Source organism: Lepisosteus oculatus, chromosome 5 (assembly GCF_040954835.1).
Source record: "Lepisosteus oculatus isolate fLepOcu1 chromosome 5, fLepOcu1.hap2, whole genome shotgun sequence".
NCBI classification, from domain to species: Eukaryota; Metazoa; Chordata; class Actinopteri; order Semionotiformes; family Lepisosteidae; genus Lepisosteus; species Lepisosteus oculatus.
This window is the reverse complement of record NC_090700.1, coordinates 46,475,725-46,490,606: the sequence shown is the minus strand read 5'-3', so window position 1 is coordinate 46,490,606 and position 14,882 is coordinate 46,475,725. Positions and strand designations below refer to the sequence as shown.

The following is a 14,882-nucleotide window of genomic DNA, read 5'->3' as shown; positions in this document are numbered from 1 at the left end:
TCTTTAAGCACTGTAACATGTAGTTGCTGAGAGAGTAAGAGTCTCAATAATATGTCATTATACTATAAATGTATCGATTGCAGGGCCTCACTGTACTTTTGTTTTTGTTTGTTTGTTTAATACTTTACAATTCAACCCAAATTCTCTGCTCTGTTCTACCGGGCGGTTTCTTAATGTCTTGTTCAGCATGTGAAGGCTCATGGGAGTACAGAAATCGGTGCCCAGACTATAAAAAGGGACACTACAGCTTACAGAAGATAATAAGCAGTGTACAGGGCTCAGGCTGGAACACTGCTTCAATTATGATTTCTCATCACGAAAGCTATGTTGACTTGGAGATAAGAGTTCCTTAAAAACCACAGCTGTAGGCGGCAGAGAGCATATCCCCAGCTTGCCAGAGTGCCCTGCAGATTGTCAAAGTGCTTTATTGCATGTTTTATTTTTAGTACGTGGTTGAAGTGCATTATTTAAGCACCCAAAAACCCTTTTCTTACTCACTTTTCATGGTTAGGTAGAGCACAATCGAATGTGATTGTGTCTGTTTTTGTTATCTACAGGAAAGGAAAGCACAGTACCTGGAATTTTCATGTTACAGGATATAACTGGTTATGGCATATACAGTGTTTTCTGATATTTGGTATTTAGACTATGTTACTGTCAATGGTACATTAAATATCCAGTTCGGCTTGAGTTATAACACATTTTATCCTTTTCAGAAAAATGGCTTTGAACAGTTCTGCATTAACTTTGTGAATGAAAAACTCCAGCAGATTTTTATTGAGCTGACCCTGAAAGCCGAACAGGTAATAAGACTTTTAGAGCCCGTCGTGCATGAATATCGATCTCCTATAAATCAACCATGACATTAATGCAGCTGGTGCCATCGAGATCTGGAGAAACCCTCTTTGCTGTACATCACCTTGACTAAGATAATCCCATGATGGAATGCAACTTATTTGAAACAAATGTGCTTAACCCACTTTATCACTGGAGAATGTACAGTAGTCTTTCTTAATTATCATTTTTATCATTTTAGATGGTCAAGAAGAAGAAAAGGGAAAAAAAACAAAATATATTAAATAAGATTTTATAAAAAATAGTTCAACTTCAGTGTCAGTGACGAGAAATACAGTATCCTGTATTAAAGGCACAGTTGCCATTGTATATAGTTAATGGAAAATGCATCCGCTGGCTTCAGTTCCCTAATCATTACATTCAGCCCAGAGCTGTCTTTCAAAACAGCTCTCAGAAACCTCTGAGGCCCCTCCTCTCAGAACCCTCTTGGCTTTCTCTCTCAGGAAGAGTACATTCAGGAGGGCATTAGATGGACTCCCATCGACTACTTCAACAACAAGATTGTCTGTGATCTCATAGAGAGTAAAATTGTAAGTCTTGCTTTTTACACACCTCCTTAAACTTTTTGCTGTGTTCAACAATGAAACTCATTTTGAAATGACTGGGATAACATTGTGGGTTTCAGTGAATGATCAGTTCAAATTCAGTTTTCTCCCCATTGTGTAACCAGTATACATGGTAAATGACAGGACAACACCCTGTTTGTCTGGACAGCAACCCACAAGGGACTCTCAGCACTTCTGCTTTAATCCTGCACACCATCCATTAAAGATAAGGCAGAGTCACAAGATAAAGCCATTCTTGGGCTCATTAGGGCTATATGCTCTCCTATGTTTCTGCTGTTCCTTCCTGCAGCTGTAATTGTTAGACCTGCACTTGTGCTGTCATGCTTTTTGAATTCTGTTGCATCCGTGTTTATCCCAAAAGCCACCATTTTTATCTGTGAATTTCAGAACGAGGAGTGAAACCTTCTGATCTGACCGAAAAAAGACACGGCATGTCGTTCGTTAGATTCTTGTTCCAATGTTGTGTTGCGTAGATGTGGGAATGCAGTCTTCCCCACGGTCAGGAGAAAAGCACGAGTTGTTTGTTTTGTCGAAAACATGACCCAGAGAATTGAAAATTCTGGCTGGAACGGGCTGCCCTTTCCTGACAGCTGGGACTAAGCTTTGTGTTTTTATTTTTTTATCCAGCTCAGCGGCAGCTGTGGTTTGACATACTCAATTAGCTAAAAATGGAAGTTGGTGACTCCCTTGAAAGCTACATGTGCATATGTTTGTGCTCGGAGATGGTGTGGTGAATGAGACTTGATTAGAGAAGGGACCATTTTCCTTAAACAGTACTTGCATCTGTGGTTAACCTGTCAGGAAACAAAATGCTATAATGCCAAGTGGAATGTCGACCTCACTTTAGACCTTTGTCAGCACACATGGCTTTCTTTTCCCTTAAAGCAGAAGATGTGGGGGATTTGATGCACTCACTGCTCACAATAAAAAGCGTGCTTCGCTGGAGATTTGAAAAATGCACTGCTTGGAGAAATGATGAGGTTCTCTCTAGCACTTAACTGCTAGTCTGAAGAATTCAAGAAACAGAGAGGCCCGTCTAGCCCATTTGGTTATTATTATTTTATTGATCCCAGGATTTGCAGCCTTTTCTACAAGAAGTACTAAAGCAGCATTACTGCTGGTTCAGGTGGGTAGCTGCGTCAGCATGCATACTTGCAAAGGAACAAGTAATAGGTTTATTCCATGCTGAAAAGAGAAGAAGGCTCCACAGCCAAAACGTTGTTTCCTTCTCTTTTCAGGATGGAATAAATGCATTACTGCTAGTATGTATTTCTCACTTTAACATGACCTCCCTGACTGGATAATAATGTGCTCAAAATACAAAATGGACTAGACAGTAATTGGCACTGGAGGAAATGCAGCCACCAGTCACCGCTAGACCCTGCAAACGGAGTCTGACTTCCCTCTCTGTGGTGCTCTGGTCCCAGAACCCCCCGGGCATCATGAGCATTCTGGACGACGTGTGCGCCACCATGCACGCGGTGGGCGAGGGGGCCGACCAGACGCTGCTGCAGAAGCTCCGCGTGCAGATCAACTCGCACGAGCACTTCAACAGCTGGAACCAGGGCTTCATCATCCACCACTACGCCGGCAAGGTGAGCCCCCACCCCCCCCGCCGCTCTCCCCGCCTGGACACAGCGGACAGGGCTCGGCCAGGGCGAGGAGGAGCTGCTGGCGGCTGACTTTGCTGCATTTGGCGCTGTCTGCAGGTTTCGTACGACGCGGAGGGGTTTTGCGAGAGAAACCGAGACGTGCTGTTCATGGACCTCATCGAGCTGATGCAGAGCAGCGAAACGTAGGTGACGGCTCCTATCCTGGGTTGCGTGGCTTGTCGAGAGGGGTCCCTTGAGGTGGAGAAGTCCTGCGCTCGGATTATTTTTTCCTTTGGGATGCAGCAGAAAAAACCTGGGTGGCAAGGTGGCAGTCAGGGCAGTAGCTGTGGAAAGAGAGAAGCGGGGCATTGCTGCATTTAACATTGCCCCCTGCCGCGTTTTCCCCTACACCCCATGTGAGCGTGTGGCATCCTTCTGGGAAGTGTTGTGGGAAACGCTGCTGTGGCCTTGCTATTGTCCGCCTGGCTCAGCCCTGGGGTGCACAGGGGGCTCTCAGCAGGGGCACCCTGATGGCTCTATTGAGCTGAGGCTGCCATCTGTTCAAACACCCCGAGTCCGAACTATTGTGTTGCAGCTTTTGTGGTGTAAGGCTGAGGCCCGCCAGAAGACATTCGCACACGCCTCCGAATGGGCTAGGAAACTGCAGCCTGCAGATCTGACTGCCGCAGTACAAGGCACACCTCTTTGTCAAGTTCATTTGAAAAATTCATTGTTGCTGGTGTGAATGAGCCCAAAGCTGCACTGCCCAGCTGGACAGATCATCTCCGTCTCTTGATAATCATATTCAACCCATCTAGGCAAGCCATAAAGATCTGTGACAGAACAACTTTAAGATCCTTTTTAGTTTGATCTGCTCTCTGTTAATATATCTGCTACAGAATTTCATTGTAAGTGAATACATGGCCAGCCACTATTTATAAAATGTCATTTCATTGAATAAATTGAGAATTCAAAGAATTCAGGGTTTAGACAAATTGTTTTACAAACAGTTTTACAGAATGTTTCTTTAAAATAATGGATATGCTGAAATGTTAAGAAGTAATTTTCAGCATTGAGCCAAAGTTAGGTGTTTTACCATTTATTGGTCTTTATGTACACAAAAACTATATGAGCCACAAGACTGGGATTCTCTTGTAATTCCAAATCGATGAAAAGTTCATTTCATAACTGTCCGCAACTGTCCTGTGTCTCATAAAATAACTGAGCGTTTTGCCTTTTTTTTCCGTCATCTTCTCCAATAGGTCTTTCATACGTGCCTTGTTCCCCGAAAACCTCCAAGCAGATAAGAAAGGCCGACCCACAACTGCTGGGAGCAAAATAAAGGTGACTGGAAGGAAAGACACTGGACTGAGTCTGTGCTTTTTTGTCAAGTCAAAACAAACAAACAACTGCCCTTTCTGTCAGGGCAGGTGCAGTAGCTGGAAAGAGATTAAAGCCCTTTGACTTTGCTGATGGTTCGGGCTGTCCATGCTCTGTGGCTCATATGTCTGTGATGTTATTGCTTCGCTGCAGTCCTGACACCGAGGCACACAACTGTCCCTGTGCCGCAGGATGTACAGACTAACAGCTGTTGAGCAGAATTGTCCACCTGCTCCAGTGTATTCTCCCTAGATTTCCCATCTGAGGCCTTCTCACGTTTTGTTGCTATATTATCAATTATTTTATTCCTTTGCTTTCATATATTTATTCTGTCGTTTAATTTTGTTTTCTGTGGGGCACATAAACGCGAGTCGCGCTAATGCTAGCTGCACATTCCGCTAAGCTGCTCTGTGTCTTCCGTTACCTCCTGCATGGTAAGAGGTACAGGCTGTCCGCTGTCTGTGCATTTCATCCTAGCCCTCTGCACAATACTGAACAGCTCTCGGAGCTTAGAGTTACAACAAAGAGAGCACTTTTGCTGTAAGGTAAAACAGTAAGGTGGAGAGAGCTGTAAAGGTGTAATCACATTGGGCATGGTTATCTGGGTTTTCATTAAAGAAAAACTCATCATAGCCAGTTAATATACTGTATTCCTGTCCCTCGTTCAGCATCCAGTCAGGTCTCATTCTGTTTTACTGCTGCAGCTCCTCGCTCAGTGGGGAGCAATGAAGCCCCACTCTGTATGCATAGGGACACACACACATCATTATCACATCTTCTTTGGAGAGCTACTTAATTTGAGATTGTGGTTTGTATTGTGTCAGAGCTCATTAAAGGAGAAGAGAGAATGCTTATGTTTGACAGTTTCAGGTGATTGAACTGAGCTTTCCACCGCCTGATATCCATTCACAGAAACAAGCCAATGATCTGGTGAGCACCTTGGTGAAATGCACTCCCCACTACATCCGCTGTATCAAACCCAACGAGACCAAGAAGCCAAGGGACTGGGAGGAGGGGCGGTAAGGCATCACTTCCAATGTCCAATTTGAGAATTTAACCCCCTGCCTGCTGTCTGCCTCACACACAAGTACTAAGACTTTGGTTCCATCTAGCAATAGAAACATTTATCCACAAATCAGTAGCTCTGCTTGTATGTGCAATGCATTAGTCTGTACAATTTACAGGTCTGTGCTCTATTAGAAACTATCCATGCTTCCATTTTCTAACTGCTTTCTCTAATTCATGGATGCAGACAACAGGCGTAAGGCAGGATACGCCCTGGATGGGATGCCAGTCTATCACAGGGCACATACAGATACAAACACACTCACACCAGGGCCAATTCCCCAGAAGCAAATTAACCTACCAGTATGTCTTTAGACTGTGGCAGGAAACCAACACGAACACAGGGATAACATGCAAACTCCACGCAGACAGCACCCCAGGAATTGAACCCAGGGCCCCATTGTGGTGAAGCAGCAGTGCTAATGACAGCGCTTGCCATGCCTCCTCTCACTGGAAACTAAACAATTGTATTTAATATTTTTTTCACTTTTTGTATAGCGGAATTTTCCTACACTGCTATGAAGACTAGACAGTGAATTTCTGTTTTAGTGACGTACAGTAATCTGGCATTTCATGTTTGAGCTCTGGCTGTAAAGTCTGTGGAATTTTAGCTAGGCGTTCATAATGGCATTATCAGAATCTAATCGAATAAAGATCTCCGAAATAAGGGAGGAAGTCTGTAACTGCGCAGAGACTGTGTAGCCTTCTCCCCCCGTGTTTCTTTCCTCAGAAAGTGCAGCGAGGTACACGATGTACTGATTTGATGCACTTCATTGTTCAGGGCGTTGTAGTCTTCCTGTTGTTGCTCCAAAAAGAAAACTGGTCAGGTTTCACGATAGAAAGAGCTCTTTGAATACGTTCTTCCCAAAGGCAGCATGTGTTTAAAAAATGAATCCAGGGAGCCCTCCAGGTTTAGTTTGGAAATTCAATTGCACATTTGAAAGAAATAACGGAGACCTCGGCCATGCTGTTCTCACACTGAAACTGACAGGTTTGGCCTTTGATCCTGAGAGCCAGGGGAATGCACAGTGGGTGGAGAGATTTTACATAGGAAGCCGGAAAACAACAGGTGAATCTTCAGAGAGGAACATCTGAGGACATGAATCAGTGCTTCGGGTATTGATTTCAACTCCCAGGATAAACTTTTTTTAAATAGTTCTGTGCTTCAGGTATGCAAGTGCAATTTTAATTCATTAGTAGAGTCTATTGACTAGATGTAGATGAAGGGATTTTTCTATATAAGAATATAGTGCCCGCACATGTGGTATTTACTCTGAAAATCTTTTTGGACTTTTCAGGCAGTAACCGCCACACAGCTGGTTTTCCTATGAAATGGAGCAAGCAGGCAAAGTCGAAGGCCTGGTATCAGTTCATTCACTGTGTTCTGTTTGCTCCGTCAATGTCTAGAGTGAAGCACCAGGTGGAATATCTGGGCCTGAAGGAGAACATCAGAGTCCGCAGGGCGGGCTACGCATACCGGCGGGTTTTCAGGAAGTTTCTGAACAGGTGAGCCAACGATCCATCTGGCGCTTTGTTCCTTTCCTGGCTGCCGGAGACTGCATCACTGGGAAGCTTGTGAAAAGAGGAAATGCAACGAGAAAGCCGAACGCTTTCTTTATCCATGGCTGAAGGGGGTTCAGCAAATCAAGGTGGAAAAACCGCAGCTGAAATGAGGTGGTTCGTTTGCGCAGGCTGATAAAAACCCTGTAGGAGAGGGGCAGCCCTGCACACGCTGGGTGTGCATTACTGCTGTGGCAAACAAACTGATGAAACTGCCAGGCTCGATAAAAACGCATGCAAAATTGAGGTTGTCTTGGTGAAAAGAGCTCTCAGCTGGAGTATTTATGAGTCTGTTTATGCATCTTTTTTTTATTGGCTGTTATAGGTTTTGTGTTAAAAAACAGAAGGGGTTGAACATTAAAAAAAGGCTAAAAGTTCCATAGTGTTAGGCCCACTGGCGACATTAGACCTGAGAGAGAGACAGGGAGAGTGGCTTGATGTTAATCGGTGTAAATCATATCGGGGTCTCCTCAGTTCAGCCTCTAATCTCACTCCCACAGGGCGTGCACAGGAGTTGCAGTTTGAGGCAACCAGGAAGTGCACACTTTGCTGTTGTTTGTGTTGGCTGGCTCCCGGCCTGCCTGCTGGAGCCTGTGAATAGGGCCATTGGAGAGGCTGATGGCTGCTGCATGGGGGCTGAAGTCACTCCCTGGCTCTGCCCGGGAGAGGAAAGCAGACGGTCGCTCCACCCTTGCTCAGCCTGCCCGGAATTCACGAAAATCCAGACACAGGCAGCGGGCGCCGCTTTCGGTCGGCTCTGCTCACAAGTGTGACCAACAGCAGCCCAGATGTGCTAAAGGCCAGGCTCCAATAAAGGAATCCTTTTAGTCTTGAAAAGAGAAGAGTGGGCTTGACGCTCGCTGTCAGCCCGACGATATGCCACACCTCTCCTGAGAGAAAGCCCTGTCTTTTTCCAGGCTGGTTTTGAATGTAGTTTGGATCTCACGTTTGAACTAGCAAAGACAGACAAGCACAGAGAAATATTGTGAGTTTAATTTCTTAGAAAGTACCTTCACGGGAAGATAATGTCGGCATTCTTAGCTAAAATACAATAAATTACAAACAATCAATACAAAAATCAATATTCATTCTTCCTGATGGGTTTTAAGAGTTCCACATCCGTTTCCTTACAGTCTTTTCTCCATGTGGCGTATTTCAGCTATGGCTCCAGACTCGTATGCAGACGCCTTTGCTTGGTGCGCCAGTGGATTGTCTTGCCCAGCTCTGAAAACTGCCCTGACTGTACCCTCCCTTCCCTCTCAGGTACGCCATCCTGACCAAGGAGTCCTGGCCCACATGGCGCGGCGACGAGAAACAGGGAGTGCTGCACCTGCTCCGGTCAGTCAACATGGACCAGGATCAGTTCCAGCTGGGCCGCACGAAGATCTTCATCAAGGCGCCAGAGTCGGTAAGCCTGCAGGCCAGCACGCACTGCGGCCACGGCTGTGGCAAGAATGAGGGGCTCGTCGGGTCTTTTCCTTTCCTGCTTTGCTCCGACCCGGGTAGATTCGGGCGCAGCTTAGGTAAGGGGAGGCAAGAAGAGCGCAGGACTGTCCTGATTGAGCAAGAGCTTCAACTCCCTTATCGTCCCATTCTCAGCCTTGTGTAGTGTGTCACGGTGGTAACATCGTCACCAGCCCCCTTATCATCGACACAACACTGGGTTCATTCTAGCCACAGCGTGGAGGAAGCAGTCATGGGATTCCTGCATCAACAGGAGTCATCGGTCACCCACAAATCAATCAGTTTCTTATGTAGCGCCTTTCAATTCTATGAATTGTCAAGGCCCAAATGCAAATGCAATAAGTACAGCTCTTAATGCTACTGTATTCCATCTGACACTTTTATCCAAAGCTACTTGTTTCTCCGCCTGTATGTCCAGCTGGGTATTTTAGTGGACTAAAGCAGCAGTTTGACCCACAAGCCTAATCACTGCACCACTGCTGTAGCGGGATTAAAGAAGCGTGTGTTTTCGTTCACTCGGTAGGTAAGGGAATAAGGCCGGCCTTTGTTTGATCCGAGCCGCGCGGTGGTCAGATCTGGCCTGTGGAAACCCGAGCCTGCAGATTTTCGGTTCCCGTCCTGATCTGAAGTGCGATGATGTGGTGAGGGGTGTGGGGCTCTGACAGACACAGAGGCTGCAGTTTTTTTTTTTGTGCGCTGCTGTATGAAAGCTGTTTTTGTGACTCAGCAGGCTAGTGAGCTCACGTATTGACATTTCCAGCGCACACCTGAATCAGCCCTTGTAACATGTGAATGCCGGGGGTTGTGTGCCAACGTGTCATTTCGCGAAAGCCTGAGACGACCGCCCCTACATCCCTGCAGCCCCCCCAGCCATCAGGTTTTAAAAGTCCCGTTTCTGTTCTCAAGTAGGCTCCTGATTCTTATGAGATCGGCTACTGAAATAATGGCATTAAACAAACCAGCTCTAATTCTACTAACAAGGCCCCATTATCCAGTAATTATGTACTGGTGATATTTTATTTTACAAAGATGGTTAAAACTCCTGGTCTTGGTCCCCTTTCCTTTGGTGGTGTAAATTTTAGTGACAGGTCACATTTTGTCATGCGTGTCTCCAGCAACAGTGGTGGGGTGCCGGGTTGTTTTCCCTCCCTCACGTGATTAATCGTAACGGGACGTTCTCTTGTGCTTGTGCCGGGACGTGCCTGGCTAGTGTGATATGACGCGCCGGGACAGCAGCTTCTGTGACCCCGAGGAAGGCGCACGGGGAGGCCACACAGCCCAGAGGAGAACAAGGGCACCCCGGTTCTTTGACTCCCTGCCAGCCATCACATGGGCACTTGAAATCGGACAGGATGTTTAGTCTCTTGGAAAGCCGGGTTTGTTATTTTGCTGGCCGTAGCAAGTTGGTGCAGGAAATAGCAGGGCAGTAGGAAATGGCACTGAATGATTCACGGGTCAGAAGAGAGGGTTGGAGTGCTGTCCTGGCCACCCCTGGCTCACAGAAGAGGTAAAATGCTGCTTTGATGTCTCTTAGCAGCCTGTTCATTAACGAGGCCATTTTATTTGAAGGACCATGACCTTTAGCATTACTGACGCAGCTCCTCCTTCTTCACTAATTAGTGTTAAGGAAGATTTTTATTTTTTATAAAGACTACACTCTCCTGGAGTGAAGTGCTTTTTACAGTTACGTAGTCAGGTCTAGAAGGAGTAATTAGGAATGTGGATAAAATGGTATTAATCTTTTGAGTGTTTAGCTAAAGCGAAACCAGTGAGATGCACTGCTCACATACGCAAAGGGTAAAGAATCGATCATGGTACTTGTTTGCTTTCATTTGGCTGTGCAAATTTACCCTCCTTTTTTACTGTTTACCTTCAGTACGAGGACTCTGACGTGGTGAAAGTAAAAATGGTCCTAAGTGGGCCTTGTTTGCAAGTGGTCTAGTAACAGCACCTCAGTTATGCAACATCACCCACTAAATAATCATACAGAACACGTGACTGACAGCTGGCTGTAAGAACACTGAAGGCTCCGGCCAGTAATCTTAGTAACAGCACTAGAGGGTGGTCCTGTGTGGCCAAAAGGAGCTTGCAGAAAGAGACGGCAAGTTCCTGCGGGGTCTTGTCTTGGCCCTTCTCCTGTGGAGGGCTGGGAAGTGGGTTTTCGTTTTTTTTGATCTGTCTTCTCGCCTTCGCAGCTGTTCCTGCTTGAAGAGACGAGGGAACGGAAGTTCGACGGCTACGCTCGGGCGATCCAGAAAGCCTGGCGGAAGTACCAGGCCAGAAAGAAATACGTGCAGATGAGAGAGGAAGGTACGGCCACAGCGAGTGCCTGCATCTCCCTGACATTTCAGCTTTCGACTGCGTGCCAAATTCTCCCAGTAGCCCTGACTTCAGCCTGTCTGCATTTGCATTTCCAAATTCTTCTCTGCATTTCAGTGTTTCACTGGTCTGTAAACTTCCCTCTGCTGAAACTAGGGACTTGTTTTCTGTGAGCAAATGAACTTCGTTTCCCCATTCTTACCCTCCCTTTACAGCTTTGAGACAGTCAACCTCTAATGCAGAAGCAGATATTTTGTATTTATTCTCCTGTGATGAGAAGTGAATCTTTTTCTTATACAAGATATGATTGATTTGATTACTATGTTAGGTAATTAACAGCTACACTGGTTAAAGAAATCAACGTGATGCTTTCATAAGCTCCACACCCCAAGATGCCTGGAATCAGTCCATTCAGAGCAATCAGTTTCCCATAGATTATAATTAACCACTGCATATAAATCCAGTTTAATCTGCTCAGCATGAGGCTAAAGTCCACCGGCCCTGTTAAGAAGCTGGCTTTAGAATGTCCCTTTAATAAAGCCTTGCTACATGCCACAACCTTTTGAAAGGGAGTTCACTGGTAGAAAGGAAGACATTAGTTATGGCAACAGGTGCAGGTGAAATAAGCAGGCAGGGCTGGAGAAGAGAGCCGTGCTTTGTGGTGACCTTCGGTGTGGAACACACTTGATTGAGCTACTGTAATTATTAGCACAGCAGAAGTGCAACTGGCTTAACAGAACCCGAGCCCAGCTGGGCCCTGCAGCCGAGCTGGTCACGCGAGTTTTCACTCCACTGCCCTGGTTTGCCCCACGATGCGGCTGAAGAAGAGCTGGAGCCCAGATAGAAAGGCCTGCCCCGAGGACTTGCTGTTCACCCGTTGAGCTTGTCCTTGCCCTGTCCTTCGTGTCCTTAGCCTCCGACCTGCTGCTGAACCGCAAGGAGCGCCGCAGGCACAGCATCAACAGGAACTTCGTCGGGGATTACCTTGGGATGGACGACCGGCCCGAGCTGCGGCAGTTTCTGGCCAAGAGAGAGAAGATCGACTTCGCCGACAAAGTCACCAAATACGACCGGCGGTTCAAGGTAACCGCGAGCAGCTCATTTTCTCTCCGTGCGTGGATGGCACCCATAAATGGCCAGATACAATATGGTCCTTGAGGGGCTCCTAGCTCCTGCTATTCACACTGGTTCTGTTGGACAGCGCTCAACGCCACGTCCTTAGCGGTTAGGTTTGTCAGTTACGCTTTAATTGAATAACATAACATGCATAATTGAACATTAATTGATAACATAATTGAACGAGATAACATGCATAAAGGGACCTGGTTTTTGTTTTAGCATTGTTGATAGCACTTTGTATGATGTAATGCTAAAGGAAACTGCATGACCTCTTATTGTACAAGTTACAGTATGTTGTGTGGGCATGTCCCTATAAAGTATTATGCATTTGATTATAGTGTCTTGTGTAGCCGCTATGAAGGGATAATGAAGCCATTATGCAGCAACATTCAAATAGAGTTGCCATTTTGTCTTTCTTTCCTGAGCGGGGAAATCCATATACAGTACAAGCATATGAATTAAATTATGAGATATGTGAAGAGAAATAAATGGGTATCTCTTTCAGTAAGGCACACTAATTCGACTCTTTAGGAGTTATTTTGCTTCCTGTGGTTACAAACGGCTGAGATGTCAGACAGGAAACGCTAAAACCTGATGAGGTTTGGAAAGAGGAAGCTCGGTTGAAAGTGGCACCTCAACGAACGAGAGTCCGAGGCACAGATTTTCGTTTCTTTCTAAGAAAATTCTGATTGTGTCAGAATGCAAGTGGCCTTGCATCGATTGGATTTCCCCCTCAAAACCAAGTCTAAAAATGCAGACGAGTGCTGCTTCAATGTTTTCAGAACATTGGGTCTGTGGGCTATTGGAAAGGAATTAACTTAATGGCTCTCCTTCACCACAGACATTCACCACAGACATACAGAAAAAAACAGGTTTGTTGGCCATTAAGCTGGACTACCCTGACATTTTTCCTTGTGAAGAACCCTAATTTTGAAATTCATATTGTAATCATTCAAAAATGTCACGCTGAAACTGAGAGGCATGAAAGACATAAGTGCTCTTGTTCCAGTACTCCTTTCTTGCACTGGTATTGCCTCTCGGTACATCACGAGAGAGGCCCGACTCTGTGACAATGACTTGCTTGCGTCGGAAGCCGCTCTTCTGTTTCAGAGCGGCTTCCGAAGGTGATTTTGCTGTGCTGTCCTCATGCTTGCCGAGGTTACGCAGCCCTTTGGCGTGCGTGACCGCAGCCCCCAGGCGTTTGGGAGGGCTGGGCCGCACAGAGAACAGCTCCCTTGTGTGGTTGCAGGGCGTGAAGAGGGACCTCGTCCTCACCCCGAGGTGCGTGTACCTGATCGGCCGCGAGAAGGTCAAGCAGGGCCCGGACAAGGGGCAGGTGACCGAGGTGCTGAAGCGCCGGGTCGAGGTGGAGAAGATCCTGGCCATCTCTCTCAGGTACGCCCACCGTGTGGGGGTGGAGGGGGGTGGGGGGGCGTGTCTGCACGTGGAGTCTCATTCGCCAATCAGCTCCCAAGGCCGCAGCAGACCCTGGGGTGGTGGTGTCGAGGACACTCCGCTATGAGTCCTACGCTCAGATGCCAAGGAGGTGATCACAGATGAGCCTCTGAGACACACCAAGAGCTTTCAACTGATCTTCTCTTCGTGGCCTCAATCCATCTGTCCTTCGGATGAGACATGAAACTGAGGTCCCGGCATCCCAGGGCATTTCTCATGTTACCCCAGTGTCCTGGCCAAATTTCCCCCTGGCCTTTACCAGTCATGGCCTCCTAGTAATGCCCATCTCTGAACTGGCTTCATCACTCTGTTCTCCTCCCCACTGATAGCTGGTGTGTGGTGAGCGAACTTCTGTCACACCATCTGGGTGGGGCTACAAATTCGTGGTGGTGGAGGGGAGTCCCCATTACCTGTAAAGCCCTTTGAGCGGTGCTTCCAGAAAAGCACTTTAGAAGTTTTATTATTAGCACTCCTCAGTCCTTTGGAGAGCAGTTTTTCCACCCGGTGTAAACAAGCGTGTCATGACAGGGGTATGTGGAACAAAGCCCTCACCCAGACCCTTTTACTTTTCCAATCTGAGGAACAAAGATGGCACCTGGTAATTGGAAATTTGCTGCCGAGTTCAAAATTGAAACAAGGGCCCAGCATTGCGAAAGGCAGGGGCAGGAGAACACAGGAACATTACAAACGAAAGGAGGCCATCCAGCACATCCAGTCAGTGTGGCCCATAGCTAATTGTTCCAGGGATCTCATCTACTGTCACAGTTTCTTGAAAGTAACCAGGGTACTGGCTTCAGCGACATGGCTGGATAGCTTGTCCCTCCTGTTCTCAGTTTTAATTGCACTTCTGTGGAGTTTCCACTTGTCTCCTCTGGTGTGTGTTTCACTGTTGATTCTGAAAACATCCTCTGGGCTGAATTTCTCAGAGCCTTTGAGGATTCTTGCCAGGTCTCCTGTTTGTCTGCGGTTCAAGACCAGAAAGGTTCAGCTCCTTCAGCTGTTCTGATTCAAAGCCGGAGCTCTGTCTCACCGTCTCCCCCTGCTCTACCACCCCCCTCTAGAGCACTTCAGTCTCCCCAGTGCTGTTATTGCTGGGATGACGAATATCCTCTGGCAGAGAACAGGGGAGATACCAGCTGAGCACTGCAGAAGTGCGCAGGCCGACTTCAAAGGAAGTAGGCTGAAATCCCTGATCTGTGCTCTTTCCCGCTTCGCAACACCTGCAAAGCTGCAGACATCTCAGCAAAGTTTGATTTGAGAAAAAGGAAACGGTGAAATATTTTAACCAAGCGATGTTGCTGTACAGACATAATTGCCTCAAACTCTGCAGGTTTGTTGTCCTGTTCTGGGCTGGGCCTGAGTGCGTTTAAGAAGGCTCGAGAGCTCATTTGTCACAGCAGCATGTTCTTGAATATAGATTCTGATAGAAAAGATTCCTTGTGAAAAGACTCTGAGAAGATTCTTAAGGACGCTCATGTCAGTTTACAGTCTCTGCTTTGTATTAATG

General features: G+C 46.6%; 1 protein-coding gene across 2 annotated transcripts in view; it reads left to right on the top strand.

Annotated features, from left to right (window-relative positions):
- The window catches only part of myo1ea (myosin IEa), a 69,560-nt gene that overhangs the window by 43,093 nt on the left and 11,585 nt on the right, over positions 1–14,882 (top strand). For both annotated transcript variants that reach the window (XM_069190536.1, XM_069190535.1), the window contains exons 12-22: positions 717–803; positions 1,299–1,385; positions 2,849–3,016; positions 3,131–3,216; positions 4,276–4,357; positions 5,306–5,412; positions 6,866–6,964; positions 8,282–8,426; positions 10,678–10,792; positions 11,715–11,884; positions 13,170–13,315. In XM_069190536.1, the coding sequence (XP_069046637.1) occupies positions 717–803; positions 1,299–1,385; positions 2,849–3,016; positions 3,131–3,216; positions 4,276–4,357; positions 5,306–5,412; positions 6,866–6,964; positions 8,282–8,426; positions 10,678–10,792; positions 11,715–11,884; positions 13,170–13,315 (1,292 nt within the window). The remainder of the gene's footprint in view (positions 1–716; positions 804–1,298; positions 1,386–2,848; positions 3,017–3,130; positions 3,217–4,275; positions 4,358–5,305; positions 5,413–6,865; positions 6,965–8,281; positions 8,427–10,677; positions 10,793–11,714; positions 11,885–13,169; positions 13,316–14,882) is intronic.